Source organism: Simochromis diagramma, unplaced genomic scaffold, assembly GCF_900408965.1.
Source record: "Simochromis diagramma unplaced genomic scaffold, fSimDia1.1 OVJJ01000024.1, whole genome shotgun sequence".
Taxonomy (NCBI): Eukaryota; Metazoa; Chordata; class Actinopteri; order Cichliformes; family Cichlidae; genus Simochromis; species Simochromis diagramma.
The window spans coordinates 2,852,081-2,869,144 of NW_024387332.1; the positions used below are offsets into that span (position 1 = coordinate 2,852,081).

General features: G+C 39.9%; 1 protein-coding gene across 5 annotated transcripts in view; it reads right to left on the bottom strand.

The window, feature by feature from the left end:
• The window catches only part of bcas3 (BCAS3 microtubule associated cell migration factor), a 323,554-nt gene that overhangs the window by 255,337 nt on the left and 51,153 nt on the right, over window positions 1–17,064 (bottom strand). For all 5 annotated transcript variants that reach the window (XM_040006481.1, XM_040006480.1, XM_040006484.1 and 2 more), the window contains exon 14: window positions 7,029–7,162. In XM_040006481.1, coding sequence (XP_039862415.1) covers window positions 7,029–7,162 — 134 coding nt within the window. The remainder of the gene's footprint in view (window positions 1–7,028; window positions 7,163–17,064) is intronic.

The window sequence follows — 17,064 nt, forward strand, 5'->3', positions numbered from 1 at the left end:
AGATTTGCTGGTCAGAGAAGGTACAGTGTTGAAATGAAGCTTCTTTCAGCTGAGACAGTTGGCAAAGATAAAAAGCTTTTCCACACTGGCATATTATCATTTGTGCACAATTCAAAATAATCCCATCTGTGAATATGGTCAAAGAGAGAGGCCTGGGCTTCTCTGCTGTCCCTGTGACCCAGACCTGTGGCAGAAAGTGGATGGATGGTCTCAAAATAACTTGATGAATGTGTAAAATATATTTACATGCCTGCGTATTTTATTCAGCACAGAAACATGGACGCAAAAGTAAACTACTCCGAAGTGCAACTAACTCTAGTGTGACTGGGCTATAGTGTTAATCGCAGAGATCAAGAGATATGACTGAGATGTCGACTAGCCTGACAGAAACAGACAACAGTTTTTGCAAGAGGTGACAATAAGATATGAGATTGTTTGGCGATAAAATAAATGACCAAGAAAAATGGCATCCTTATGTAGTTGCTCTTCTCCAACACTCAGGGAGCAGACATTCAAGAGAAGATAGGATCTCCCTGAGCACGTCAGACATGCAGGAAACCAGACAAATAGGCTGCATGAGACAATACAAGCACTGGAGAGTGGGAGCGAGAAAATGAAAAGACAAAGAGATAAGGTGACAGACCGATGAAATGATTGTGCGCTGAAACTGCATCTATCACTTGGCATGCCTTTAAAAAAATAAAAATAAAAATAATACATATATCTATTATATCTATATGGCAGGCTGGAGAGTGTAGATCCAGGAGAAAGTTTACAAGAGGAATGCCTGACTCTTCAGTCAGCCAGCCAAAGAGAAAGCTCTGTCCCTCCAGGCCTTTCTAATCTTTTGCCAGGTCAGACGAGGTAATTGTCCCCAGCAATGACAGTTAATGGGGCATCCTCTGCATACCAGACAGTTACTTTACTTTACAAAGATGACTGAAAGAGGAGGGCTGACCTCTGCTGTAGCTTATAAGAGATGACTCAGAGATGAGAAAGGGCTACTTTGTGTGTGTTGTAATTGGTCATAATAGACCTGTCAGGGCTCCAACAGTAAATGGGTCCTGGATATCATGGCCAAATCCATTTCGATCAGGTGGGGGATTACCTGAAGGGTGGCTATAATTGTACTTTCATGGTGTGACAACCATCCACATATCAAACATTTGTCAAATGTTATCTCAAAAAGGCGGAATGCATCTGCTTTCAGTCACATGCAAGGGCTGATGTGGAGGTAGCACATTCCTGAAAGACTGGATAGCTCTCCCATGTATTTTCCAACAAAGTACTTGATGACATGTGTGACAGTCAGAAGATGATAAGACGAGTTTAATGCCTTTGTTTTTCTTTTTAAATCAGTCACACCAGGTAGTGAAGATTAAGCACCTCAGCTGACCTGAGAACAAGTCTGAAAGAATGACGAGAATGTGACAAAGATGTGACAAGATAAACACCTCTCACATGGAGGCGTGAGATGGACAATTAATGAGGGTTTATGTGGTCGTTAGCATCGGACGCCTCATCCTTCTCACTTTGACAGACTAACTACGATTACAAAAGTTACATAACAGGCCTCTGTTTGTCAATATTGTTAATTTGATCTATAACGATGGAAAAGCACTGTTAACTGTGAGCAGAAGCGTAATAGATTTAAACAGATCCATAAGTGTGTAAATGCTTTTAAACAATGTGCATATACTAAAGATGGCTGATGTGGGTTTTGAACACAAATGTCTTCTTGGGACTGGAGCTGCTGCTTTGTGTCAGAACTACAAGTTTAGATCATTTCCACTGCTTCACAAAAAATATCACAACATTAAAACAAGATGTTTTTAACATTAAAGTCAGTAAGGTTTTTAAATATTGACATATAATTGGCAAATACTCAAATCACATGTTTGCACAAGAAGCCTGGTTACTCTGTGAAAGTAGGTTACAAAGGAAATCTGACAGTGACAGTCTGTCCCCAAAAACTCCATTTACACAGTGATTAGAATGTAAATAAACACATAAAAATACATTTTACATAATGAAACAATGGAAAGGCAACATGTCAACTGCTAAAACTCTTAAAATCTTTTTTTTTTTTTTTTTTTGCAATAGAGGCAAAAAATGGAGTTTTGTGCTGCTTAACAAAACACAGTGGAACATCTAACAACTAAAATGTTAATATAACTAGTAACATCTTAGTAACATGACTGGATATATATAAATAAAAGTACCCCAGAAATGAGGCAGAGAAGGGAGGGGTTCACCTCTCTTGTGTGGGCAAATAGATCAGCTGTTTCAAGAATAACATTTCTCAGTATTAAACTGCAAAGAATTTTGCTTTTATTATCTAAGGTACATAACATCGTTCAACCATTCAACGAATCTGGAGAACACAAAGAGTGAACATCAGTCAATCAGTATGAAATGCTGTGACCTGAGGGGCCTGAGGGGCCATTAAAAATCAGATCTCAGAAACACTGAAAACCAATATTAGTGAATATGCAGGTTCAAAATACTTTATGCAAGTTAAGAAAACAGTAAAGCAGCTTCTTTCTTTAGGCCTGAGCTAATTTAAAAATGTGTGAGGGAAAGTGGAATTTCAAATTGTTTTTGAAGATCACGCATGACATGTCCAGCATTATAAAGAAGAGAAGGCCATATGGGTGCATTTGTGAATGAATACTAATGATATACACATATATACGTATTACAACAGTATGTCTGAGAGTCTGGTTGCTTAACTGGCGTTCTTTCAGACGTCTTACCTGTTGAAAACATGTGCTGCATTACTACAATTCAATGTTATTTATACAGCACCGAATCATGAAAACAATCACCTCAAGGTGCTTAATATTCTTAATAAGCACCCTACAATAACATAGAAACAATCAGACAACACCCTATGAGCAAGCACTTTGGCAAAAGTGGGAAGGAAAAACTCCCTTTTATCAGGAGGAAACCTCCAACAGAACCAGGCTCAGGAAGGGGCGGGGCCATCTGCCCCAGAAGTCTATTGATTGAACAAAGGAGATACCAAACCACTGACCAGCAAGTAAACACAAAATGCAGCTTCTAAATGAAGGTGTTTATTATTAAGGCCCTGTGTGCAAAAAAGTGGCTCCCCCCAGGTTATAACTTAAATGAACTGTGGTGTTTCACCTTTGGAAAGCTGAGTTCAACAGCCACACCCTGACCTGATTACTGCCACACCTGTTCTCAATCAAGAAATCGCTTAATAGAACCCGCCTGACAAAGAAAGGAAGATCCTCAAGAACCAGACATCATAGCACGACCCAAGGACATTCAGGAACAAATGAGAAACAAAGCAATTGAGATCTCTCAGTCTGAAATAGGCTATAAAGCCATTTCTAAAGCTGTGGGACTCTAGCGAACCACAGTGAGAGCCATTATCCACAAATGGTAAAAACATGGAACAGACGTGGAAAAAGTTGAAGTTTTTGAAAAGTGTGTCCTATTACATCTGGCGTAAAAGTAAAACAGCATTTCAGAAAAGGAAAATCATACCAACAGTAAAATATGGTGGTGGTAGTGTGATGGCCGGGCTGTTTTGCTGCCTCAGGATCTGGAAGACTTGACATAATTTCCTTAGAGATTAATAAAGCACTCTGATTCAGATTCTGAATCTTTGTGGTAATCCTGCTGTCTACCAAAACATCCTGAGGGAGACTGTCCACGACCTCAAGCTGAAGCACACTTGGGTTCTGCAGCAGGACGATGATCCAAAACACACCAAGTCCATCTCGGAATGACTTAAGAAAGACCAAATGAGGACTTTGGAGACGCTGTGGCATGACCTTCAAAAGGCAGTTCACGCTCAAACCCTCCAAGTGGCTGAATTACAACAATTCTGCAAAGATGAGTGGGCCAAGATTCGTCCACAGTGCTATAAAACACTCATTGCCAGTTACTACAAACGTTTGATTGCAGTTATTGTTGCTAAGGGTGACTAGGGCTGGGCAATATGGCCTAAAATTCATATCACGGTATAATTTGAAGCATGTGCGGTAACGATATATATCGCGATATATTCTTTTCTTCTGTATAACGTATTTTCCACACTATAAGGACTTAAAATCCTTTAATTTTCTCAAAAATCGAGAGTGTGCCTTATGTATGAATTCTGGTTGTGCTTACTGACCTTGAATCGATTTGGGCGTGCAAAAATCTGTTAAAAACGTTTTAGTACAACTTTGGTAAGCCGCACTGCTTTATGGATTGTCAGAGCATTACGGCTGCCGTAGCGAGGAGCTTCGGAGTAATCTGGGTCCTAAACTCCGTCAGCTTCAGGTCCCAAAGTCAAACGAACACTAAGAGTTAAAAACGGTCTAAATTCTTTCATCTTTAATAAAATCATCAGCGTTGCTGCTTTATCAGGTGTAACAATTAAGTTTAACATCCAGGCATCCATGAAAACAGAATTTATTAAATTTAACGGAGTTAGAAGTTAACAGGAAGTTAGCTCGCTAGTTTCCACCTAAACATGACATACCATGTTCTGACTGAGAGATTTTTGAAACTAATTCAAACGTACAGCTCTGCTATCACTTCCAACATAAATGAAGACAGAAACTAAACAGCAGTGGCGTTTGCAGGGTTACTGAAGTTGGACTACCTGGTATATAATGTTGTGCTACGTGATTGCTAGCGACACGCGGGGGGGGGGCGAACATTTTTCTTGTAAAACAAAGGGGGGCCCAGCAAAAACATTTTGGGAACCACTGCTAAAAATAAAGGCTGAAGAAATTGTGTTCTCACAGAGCAGCCTCATTACTGAAGCACAAATAAATGTGCCAGTTCATTTTTCATTCATTCAGATGACTGGACATCAATTGATGCTACAGACTGTTAAGTTTAGTAGAAGAGCCTCGTGGCTCTGAGCTCATCCACCTTCTGCTCCGCCTTCAGCCCCTTACAGCTGTTATCAGCTTGCAGGTCTGTTTACCTGGCCTCGGGTCACTGACAGCCAGCCGCATGTTTGGTCGCTGGAGACAGATAAGGCGTCCACCTCCACCTACCTAACTCAAGACTTTATGACTCCCAGTATGTTTCTGAGTTCTGTGTGTGTGTGTGGTGTGTGTGTCTGTGTGTTATTGTGGTGATAACCCCTGTCCCAAACACAGGCAGGGGCCGGCATTCAGTGTTTACAAGGGCTTGGATCAAAGCACCCTCAGTGTGCAGCCAGTCAGCAGACCTGACGTTTGGTCATACATTAACTGCAGGCAGGCTGTAGGAGTGTGTGTGCATGTGATGGTGTGTGTTCCCAGTCAATAATCCTGAACTTAACAAGGCCTGAAGTACTTTTGTTGAGCAAGCACTTCTCCTTTCTACTGTAATTAATGAGAAAAAGTCAAACTAAAAATAATCTTGAGAACTACAATCTTTTTTCTTTTCATTGTTTTATTAAATTAATTACCATATCCCTTCACTTCATTATTATAGACCATACATTTAGTGAAAGTGTCAAAGTGTAGGTGGTGAAAATTAGCTGCCCACAGCTAATATACTGCTCGATATACTCTATTCTCTCCCTAAAGTATTATTAAATGTATGACCACATGTAATAATGTGTCAACTCAAGATTTTAGCAGAGACATCCTCTTTAATTAAAAAACGTTCTTTTTTGATAAAGTAATGGTTAGGTTTAAATCAGGTAACACGCGAGTGTTTCTTCACTCACTATGTATCTGTACACAGCTTTGCATTTAATCATTAGTTAAAATTCATCTCTGGCTCTCTTCCTCTGTAAGTCTTTTGTTCTGTCTCCCTTCATCACCAACTGGTCGCACAGATAGCCGCCCCTCCCTGAGCCTGGTTCTGGAGGATGTTTCCTCCTGTTAAAAAGGGAGTTTTTCCTTCCCACTTTTCACAAACACATTCTCATTGGTTGTCTTAATGCTGGGGTTTCTCTGTATTACTGTAGGGTCTTTCCTTACAATATAAAGCAACTTCAGGTAACTGTTGTTGTGATTTCGTACTATAAAAACACAATTATGCTAAATTGTATAGAATAACAACACAGGTAATGTTTTAATGCTGTTTAAATGTTGCAGTTCATCGAGGGGGTGGAGCATGTTATTTTCTATAAACTGGATGAATGTTTTTCTTTACCAATCATGTATTTTTCTCATAAATGTATCTGTTTAAATGGGAATGTGGTTTGGAGGGGGACTGGTCCAAACCTGGATCTCACCCAAACTGGACAGCTAAGGGAAGGGTCATCTCCTGTCTACTACTGAAAGGAAATGAAGAAACAACTGAGGATAACTAAGTCATTAAATAAATGATAAAAGCTGTGAGTTTAACAGTTGATCTACATTCCTACCCACAATATGGTCATGAGATAGTGGTTGTTTCATCTTTGGAGAGAGGAGAGTAGCTCTCAGTTCCGGTGGTCCAGGTATCTCAGTAAGATTATTCTTCGCCACCTAGGTTTTGCGCTAAAAAATATGAGGAGAAAACCCCTGGGCTGAACCAGGACAGCCTGGAAAGTTTATGGTTTTGAGCTGGTAAAATATCCCTGGAGCAGCCAAAGGAGACAGTCAGGGAGAGGAACGTCCAGCCATCTACGCTAAGACCTTTGCCAACACAGCTCAGCAAGGTAGTAAAAATGAGGTTGATGGATAAATAAATGCATTACTTTCTATTGTTGACCTTATGTATCACGCTAATGTTTTTAAATTTCATGGTCACTATTACACATACTTTTGTTCTATGGAGGGACGAGCAGTAATAAATTGTGTTTTGTTTAAAATGTTTCAGTAACACATTTGTAATACCGTAACTTTGTTCTTACCCTTTTTTTGGTTTCACTATCTTCACTATCTTAATCATATTGCAGTGATTTGACAGGAAGAAAGAAGTAATAATTATACTTACATACAAGTGCACAATTTACTACATTTGACTAGAATGTATGTGTATGTGAATCAATGCAATCTAAACACTCATTAAATATCTGTACTATTACTCCCAGTGGATGGTTGCAGTGTGCGTGTAGGTTTGAGTTTGTTTCAGACCTTGGCTTCGGTCTCCCCACGATGCAGCGTATAGAGATGGTGAACGGCACTCTGCGAAGATGCCCACGGGTGGGTGAGGATCTGGAAGACGTGAAAGTCATGTCCCAGGGTGTCGGCAGTTACCAGCAGCATTCCTACAAAGAACACATAGTCACTGACATCAGGAATCAGTCCATTAGCCGGCTTCACTGTAAGCTGAGTCTTAATGTGTGCTGTATAAATGGTTCTTATTTTATCGTGCAGCTGCTTGAATGCATGCCTTTTGTTTGTTTGTTTTTTGGCTAATGTTCAAATATTGTAATACGCACGGTTTAAAATGCACTTCGCGCTACATTTGTGTCATGTAGCAGCGCCTACCTTTTCAACTGGGCCAAACCATACAGTGATGGCACTAATCGAACAAATTAAGCTTTGGAGGTCAATAGTGCTGTATACTCCACAATGATAAGGTTCCCATCCATACAACATAATGTGGTCTGAAGAGGAAAACATCCATGTTAACCATATGCATATCATCTGGCCTTAGAAGATGTGTTTTTACCGCAATCATCAAACGATCAAATGAGGCAGTATGATGTCCCATCACTCCACCAGAGACCTTTAGACCTATCACCTGAAGCACATGTTACATCTTGGTTTTTCTTTGTTTATTTTAATCATTTTAATCAAGATGATTCAAAATGATACTCCAATTTGTGCAGTGTGTCTAAATGTTGCTAATGGTACACTGACCAATAGGGGTGGGGGGGAAAAATCGATACTGTGTAGTATCGTGATATTTTGTTTGCTAATAATGTATCGATACAGGGACAGCAGAAATCGATATTTTGTTACAAAAAAGGTTTCTGTGCTCTGACTTCAGAGCATGTTGATCCTTTTTCTGAGCAAGAATCCTGACATTCCTTCACTGTCCAAATGTGTTTCACTTGTTTTTGGCAGCAATAAACATGACAGTTTACTTATTTTAATTTAAGACATGTTTTATTTTAATTAAGTTTAAAACTTTTTTATTTAATGTAAAATTATATTTTGTTTTAATTTACTTTCAAATTGCTGAAGGGGCTGCATAGTTTTCATATTGCATAGTTTAGAATAGCTATAATTGTACCAGATGGTTGCATTCAGTTAAGTTGGACTAGACTGTAATACAAACCGTTCAGTTTGTCAACAATAAAACTGACTGAAATGAGAGAAAGACTGAGTGCGAGACTTTGATATTAGATAAAATGAATATTGATAAAGTTTACCTTTATGTACAGAATCTGAATATCGCAAAATATTTTTAAAAATTGCAATAATATCGTATCGTGCGTTAAGTATTGTGATAATATTGTATCGTGGGATGTATGGTGATTCCCACCTCTACTGACCAACCAAAATATTTCAACTGCATTTTATTCCAGCAGCATACAACCATACAAACTGTGCATGACACATGTTAGACAGCATGAAAGAATTACTATGCACTTAAAACAAACAAACCAGCCCATTAAACATAGCCAGCTATCATTTGTCACAGTCATAAAATGCAACTTTGCCTTACATGATAGCTCGGTCTGGTAAAAGCACGGCTCGAGTCGTGTGATTCTTCAAGGACAGACGAAATGAGCGTCCATAAAAGAGGGAATCTATGTATTCGAGCATCAGTGCACATTTATGGGCGTGTCTATGCGCATTCAGAATCACCAAAACGCTGAACCACAGCGCAGCACAAGTGTAACCAACACTGACAGGCCCATTCATTTGGTCCTGTTTTATTTGAAGCTCGTCAAACTCCAGAAAGTATAGGTCCAAACCATAAACAACATGCCCAACAAACCACACCAGAACAAACCCAGATCTAAACTGGCTCGTCTACACTGCTTTTCAAATACAATCCAAAACCCATCCCCAGAAACCTTCTGACATGCTACAAACATGGAGATCGAGCAGCAACTCATAATACAACTCATTGATGCAGAGTGTAAAAAATGTCCAAGGCCCTGTCCTTCTGATGACTTCCAGACATAAATAATATTAAAGTAATTAGTATTTTCCTCTCAGTTTTTCCACTTGGAATCTTTTATGTGGAGGCTGCAGTAGGTTTTAATTAGTGGCCGGGCTTTATTGGGTGGCATGTCAAATGTGAAAAGAGGATGTTGGAATGGCATGAGATTAAAAGGATCCAACAACACGTGCGAGGGAGATGGAAAACACTCCCTTTCTGGAAAAAAAAGAAGCCATTTTTGCACATTCAGACGCGAAGTTTCCCTTGGCCAAGATTTGAAAATTAGTAAAGAAAAAGCACTGCTCACAGATGATGAAAATCTGGATAAATGATAGGTTCGTGCAGATTATCAGAGGTGGAAGAAAGAAACTCTAACTAAAGCCAAGTGAAGTGTGCATTAAGACAGTGGTTAGCTAGTCATGCTGTATCAGAGCGACCAGAAAGCCAAAAAGCTAAGGCCCAGGGCCTGTAAACTCTTGAAAACCCACGCCCCAAACGAGGTGCCAAGCCACAAGAAGCATTTGCGTCAACTGGGAATAAAGAGAAAGAAGGGCCGGGGCCCTTCTAATTATAGAGTCTGGAAACGGAAGCGCAGGGCGATTAGGAGTTGAGGCGCTGCGGTCTGTTTATCTGGGAGCTTCCTCTCGCTCTCAAACCCTCTCTCCCCTGTTCTCCGCTCTCGTTCACTTTTGCTCCTCTCTCTGTTTTGGTCGGGCCCTGCCCACCCAGTGGCTGGAGAGTCTGGCCCCTAGCTTTCTGACAGATGAGACTTGGCCACTGCCTTCTGGCCAGGGCCGGTGTTTCTCTTCTGCTGATGGTAGAGTCTGGGCTCCAAAAAAGTAACAGCTCAGGAAGGCTGGAGAGCTTTGCGAGTGCGAGTGCCCGAGGACTGGGGCTTTTGTGGCCTTGTTGAAATACAGAGGCCCTTGCCGAGAGGCGTCAGTCGGTTAGCCCACGGGAGGGCCAAATTAAAAAGCAGCTGAGCGGCCCGGTGGGTGAAAAGAGAAGGTTTTAAACAGCGGCTGGCTACAGCGGGGTTTGACACGTCCTATTTATAACACCTTGTCCCAGGGGTTACAGTGTTATTTACGATGTTTTAGTACCAAGATCGCTGGCACATGCTCTAAGACGTGCGCTAAACTGGAAGGGATGACTTCTAATTTGCCATGTGTGCGAGACATGCGTTCATATGGGATATGAGGGAAGTGATATAATCATTTCCATAAATATCTGCTTTTGCTTTCTGGGGTTTTTTCCTCTTAAAATCTTTTTGTTTTGTTTTGCTGCAGGCTTTAGTGTCCCATCTCTGACCATCCAAACAGAAAACATCTGCTCAATCCCATTAATGTTGGGAGGATGTTTCATTTACAAAGTAGTGGGGCTAGCTTTATTCTTGACAAAGGCGGACGGGACGGGAGGGCGAACGGCTGAAAGAGAGAGAGAGCGAGAAAGGCAAAGAAATAAATGGAAAGAAGAGGGTGATTTCCCTACTTGGCAAAGTGGAACGCCACAACAAAACTAGTCCACTTTTTAATTAACAACACTACGCTGAAAAAAAAAAAAGCTTTGAAAATCGGGAAATTCTCAAATTATAACCATGTGGAGGGGATAAAGCTTACAAGATGGAGTACTTGGGGGATTCGGATAGCCTCGCTGTTACCAGGATGCATAAACTTCAGAGCAAATGAGCCCATTTACTTTGAAAGACTATCCATCATAAAGAGGAGGTTTTGTCTTCAGGGCTGGGAAGGACAGGACGTTGTGTCTGTCTGAATGGATTTGTACATATACTGGACATATACAGCTCACAGCCACAATATTAAATGCAATAAAAAGTGAAGAGGACAACGCTGATCCTCTCATTACAAAGCAATGTTCTGCTAGGAAATCTTGGGTCCTAACATTCATTCAAATGCTACTTGTACTGTTAAGGAAACCTGGACACACCCCTGTGACAACAGCATTTTCCAGCAGCACTTGGCTCCCACAGCAGGACAATTCACCTGTGCAACCAAGGTGCACATCTGGCCTCCAAAAACAGTCCTACATCCATGCTCCGACATGTCAAAACAGCATGAAAGAGCAGTGTTATTTTAGGCAGGTGATTTTAAATGGTAAATATAGCAGTTATTCACTCATTTTCTTTGCCTAATTGCTTTCTATCAAACATCTGCAATTATACTGCCCAACAATCTCCCTGCATTTTATCATATAAAGCCTAATAATATATCCTATACAAATTGTAATACTCTAAATATAATTTGTCATACTCTGCCAGGAAATTTGAGGACGTTTCAGAGCGGTGCCAGGAGATTAGTCTTCAAACGCGAGAATATTAACATGGTTGTAATCAAAGGAACGTTAATGGTTATGTCTACTCTTTATAACTAGAGAAAATTGTGCTACTGATTGCAGTGCAAATTGGAGGGGGAAGAGTGTGCCCTACTAATCTTCTCAACACCGCAGCAGCAGACTAATATACGAGCAGTTTTATATCTGTTGGGCAGCAGAGTAAGCATTAGGGTTAGACAGATGCTAAAAAGCCAAAGTCAGCCGCCCCCAACAAAGCAGAGCGGGTGCAGTCTGACTAATTACTCATTTCTCTTAAAAGTTATAGCTACGTATTGCTTATGTTTTAGTACGGATGGTGTATGTTTATATTTGCATGTGCATTAAAAAACTTTGAGTAGCATATGAACAAAATTTAAACTAAACAACACTAGATGATGTTTATGTGTTGTCGAGGTAAAGACAAAAATGTTTTATTTGGTTAGATCGCTGCAACCTTGACCTTTAACCTCTAAATTCATCCAGTGTTTGAATCCAGCAGTTTTTACTCAGCACTGAAATTTCTGAGCAAAAGTTAATGTCTTTGAATTCATTTGAGAATGAAATTCCTTTTATGATAATGTCATTAGAATTTAATACAAATACTGGTACAAATAAAGATTGTTCAGTGCCTCAGCAGAGCGAGCACCTGATAGCCACAACACCTTTTTTAAAGGCATGCTGTTCAGGTGTACCAAAATTCTCTGGGTCCCTGAAACGCATCGTTCTGAAGATGAAAAGAAGGCCACTTGAAGGCGGACAGAATGGAAGAAAAATGGAGAAAACAAGAGAGGCAGGAGAAGGAGGAGTGCTTACGGTTCATTTGATGTACAGTGGGCTGAAACCAAAAATTGTGTTTTTCTACACGCTCCATAGGCAGACCACCTGTGAGCACTTAGATATTAATAGATATGAAAAAAGGTGTATATATGTGTGTGTGTGTGTGTGTCTAACCTAGCGGAGAAACAGCTAGCAGTTTGACATTACTATGCTGGAACGCTGGCTCTTTTAACAGGGCAAAAGTCACCTGGCTTTAAAGTCGTGCCGACACATAAGAGGCAGGCACCATAGCGGTCAAGTTCACAAAGCGTGACTGTTCTCAAAGCAGAGCTTCAGGGTTGTTCTTTCATCACCTTAAGTGGAAAAATACACTACTTAAGTTTGTGTTATAGGGCATTTACATATTTGCAAACTTCCTGCTGAAATTGTTTTAAAGAGGAGAAGTTTGTATTTGTCATTTGCCAGAAGGCTGTCCAACGAGCACATTATTGGCTGTATAAAAAGGCGAAAACAGGAAGCCTCTGTTCTTGTTTCACCTGCAACAATCTGCCAAAGCTTCAACACCAGTTTGCTGCCACTAATCTAAATTCCCAATGAAGCCCAGTTCTTTTTGTTTTGCTTTTGTGGTTTCTCAACATGGGACAAACATGTTCTCACAGCAGCTCAAAGAAGGTTTTGACAGGAGTTAAAAGCAGGTTTTTTTGTCATGTCATATTTTAAAATCCTGAGAACATTCTGCTCACATCTAAAATCTATGGATTTAAAATCTACTGAAAGACTTTGAGACTGTCATCAGAGCTTAATCCCTTAGGCCAAGAGCGAGGTAAACTTCTTATGGGCTAGCTTGAGCATTTTTTCAGTTCTGTTAACCAATGAAATCCCTTCAGACTGTCACAGCTGCCATTCATAGGTAAGATTTAAGACTTCCTAGATCTCAGCTGGTCCACTGAAGCTGTGTGTCACAAAAAAGGAGTATTGAGGTCATCCATTCTGTTTCAGGTTTCATAACTATATTTAATTTGAATGTAGGGCTTTTTAATTTAAATAAATAAAAAGACAAAAATGACTAACAAATTATTTTGAATGATGGAAAAAGCAATGCAAAGTTACTTTGTAACAAGAGGAAACATGGTTCATCAGGCAAATAATCACATACATGAAGTTACAAAAAGTAAACTGTTCTGCCTTTACAAACAGGCTTTGATGCTGTAATTATGCTTTTATTTATCTGCAGATACAAGAATTTTGCAAATGCAAAACATAATAAACATATGTGTTGTATAAGTACTACACAAGTATTTATAAAAAGCTTAAAACACACTTGTGTACCTGTAATAAATTACAGGAAAATCGTTAACATTTGAATAAATGTTAATTATTTATATAGTGGTTTTCTGCTATAAGGGCATTTTAAGTGCTTATTAATTACAGTATTTGACAACAAATATATTAATTACATTACTTTAAAACATTAATAAATAACACACATCTTCATGTAGCCACGAGTTCATGTAACATTTTCTTCTCCATTTTTGTGGAGCCGAGTCTGATTCCCTTAACACGTGAGTGCCGGGTGCTGGGTGCACATCGGCTTGAGCTACTACTCCTTTTCCAGAATTCTCTTTTTTTGTCTGACTGAATAGATCAAATTATCTCTGCTGAAAAAAATTAAGGGAACATTTGGGAACACCAAGTCGTAACCACTGCTTTCCATATATACGCTGCCAAACAAACAAACCGTTCCACAATTCATAGAAACAAGAAACTTCCCCACTGTCCTCTTCCCCACTCAGTCTCCCACCTACACACATACCATAAAGAAGTTCGAAATGACCTGCACGTTACCGCACCATGTGGGCTATAAATGACTCCACACGGCTTTGCTGTTTGTTGTGGGGAATTTTTTTCTCAGCCAAGTTTTCCAGAGACCCTGAGTCACCGTCTAGCTCATCCAGTTCCACTCTGTAGCTCTGACCATGCACTTTAATGACCACTTTTCACCTGCAAGAGCATGGGGCTTATCCACTGAGATGGCAAATATTTCATTATTTTATTTTTATTTTTTTGTAAAAAAAATAAAAAAAATAAACTACTTTAGAAAACACTGTGTAATGCAGACCGTGTTTTTTGTAGGTTGGAAACTTACATGGTGAAGTCAGAATTTAGATGCTAGAACCAATGCTATTAGGCTCTTAAAATCACCACCTTGATACACAAGTAGGCAGTAAATGAATGCCTCTCATTGTACCAAAATAGCTGTTTACTGTAGAAGCTAAATGTGTTTGATAAACACATACATGACCAGTTTAAAATCACATCTTTGTTAAACCTTGTGTTTTCATCTGAAACAATAGAAACACAATAACTAGAGATTAGTTGAACACTAGGACGACACATCTCCTCACAGTGCTCCCTGCACAATGCATGGTTTTAAATCACATTCTGGTCTGCTGTCAAATACTAATGACAAATAGCAAACGATGGAGGTGTCAGCCTGAGCTGCAACAAGTACGACAGGCATTGTAAAAACACACCCAAATATTACAGTAGTCTCAGTAAAATTCAGTTTTTGTTTGTTTTTTTAATCTCTGAAAAAGGCAAAACTGAGAGGCCTGTGGTGTAGAAGCTGTAAATCAGATCAGAGCCGCCTACGAGTGCTAATTACCATCTTGGTGTGAAGACATGACTTAATCCATACTAAATGTGCGGCCGAGTGAAGCTGCTTGTGTGTGGGAATTCCCCTCATGTTCAACATGTGCGTGTGGGTCCAAGGTTTTTTGGCAACAGCCTGGTTTCTTTCACACATTAGTGAGATGTACAGATAGAGTTATTACACCACGAGCTGCCTTCATGGCACAGCTGCCTCAATGGTCAGGCACAACAAGCCAGGCTATTCATTAGACCAGCCTGTTGCTAAACCAGGGATATGGTTTATGGGACAGCTCCATGAGGGGAGAGATTCAGTCTTGATTCAGCTTCCATTAGTCGTGGCTTTGAAGGGGTATTCAAAACTTTTAGGTGGCTGCACAGTGGTGTTTTCCTGATCTACCGTGGATTTCATGAGGCTGAAAAAGGATTCTTCACAAGACAAAGGTGAAAATATATCCAGTGCAAAACTTGACCGACTCATGGTCAGGCAAGATTTCTGATTAATCTGTGAATTTGATTGATAATATAAGTAACAATAACCTGCAATTATTAAGGTTACTAAGTAAATACATTTATTTAAGCATAGCAGATACTTGCATGGGTGATGCTTTGAGTAGCTTCATTAACGCCTGAACTTTTCAATCCACTACATTTATTTAAAAGCTATAGCCACAAGTTACTGCAGAGGTAAATGGAGTTAGGGATGGCCGTTATTTAAAAGTTATTAGTCTGTTAAATTACACCTAAAAAGCTGAAAACTAAGTTTGCAAGACCCAGGGAAATTAACTGAAGTTTTCTGTAACCTCAGAGTAAAAGCTAGAAGTGAGCAAAAAGCTTAAGAAAGCTAAAGCAACAAAATGTTTTGCATTGTACAACCAGTCAAAACTCACATTCACTTTCACATTATTATATCAGTGCAATGTTATTACATATACTTGATACATGCTTCATAGATATTATTCAAGACTAATATCAGCTGTTTAGAAAAATACAAAATGTGACATTCTCTTGGGCTGCAAATACAGGACTACAGGACGTCTTTTTCCACAACTGCATGTAAAGCAGCGGTCTCCAACCTTTTTTGCGCCACGGACCGGTTTATGCCCGACAATATTTTCACGGACCGGCCTTTAATGTGTCGCGGATAAATACAACAAAATAAAACTAGTACCGGTACTGAAAAAAGAAGATTTATTCATAACACACCTGAAAAGACCCAGGAAAACAGAGTTAACGGTAAAAACGATAACAAAATAACGCTGAAAACCGATAAAAACCCTGAAAACCATACATTTCACACCTGAGCCTCAACTCTCGCGGCCCGGTACCAAACGATTCACGGACCGGTACCGGTCCGAGGCCCGGGGGTTGGGGACCGCTGATGTAAAGGACTTTATCAAACTGAGCATGGCCTGAAAGAATAAAGCGGATGGGGCTCGCTTGATTGTTGAATCAATCACTCCATCTAGTGCCAGTCATACTCACCAAAAAAAAGAAAAAGGAAAAAAAGCCTCGTTGCTGGACAGTATCTCTTTCATCAAAATATGAGTCTATTTCGACCTTGGCGTTATACCCAATAATCAAGTCAAGGATCATTAAGGATAAGTGAAAAGGACGAGACGTGAAAGAAAACAAGCACACACACATCGCAGCTGTTAAAGAGAGCTCTTTGCCACTGCACTTCATCTGCGTCCCTCTAATTACACCACTAGGAATAGATCCACAGATCCACCGAAGCGCCAGCCGCCACACCAATAACTGGCGGCGAACGGTCCACCCTCTGTAGAGCCTCCAACACACACAAGCCACTGGGGTTTCTTACATAACTCTTCCCAGCCAAAACGTCTTGGTTTTCCAGGCTCTACTGGAGTCATATCATTGTTTCTTTCTTGTTTCTGCCATGTTGAGGTTGAACACTGTGAAGCGAACCTCAGTAAGGCAAGAAAGGTAGTTCAGTAAAAGCCACTTCCACTAACTTGGAACGAGTTCACTTAGAGGCAAACCAATGAACCAATCACTCAGGATTTGGACTCTGATCAAAACAAGAGGCCTTTAATTATAGAACACTGAAAAAGAGGCAGCATGAAAATGAAAATGAATAAAAGAAAAACAATGATGAAAGCAGTCCTGCAAGAGAAGTTTCTATGCCTGTGTTCAGATTTAACCTAATCTCATCACATGCTCTGCCTGCAGTTTTTGTCTCTTTTTAAAAGGATTGAAATCTGTGTTTTTTCACTGCATTTCTTTGCATTTTAAAGTTGTATTAGCTCTTTAGATTGGGCTCACTTAAGA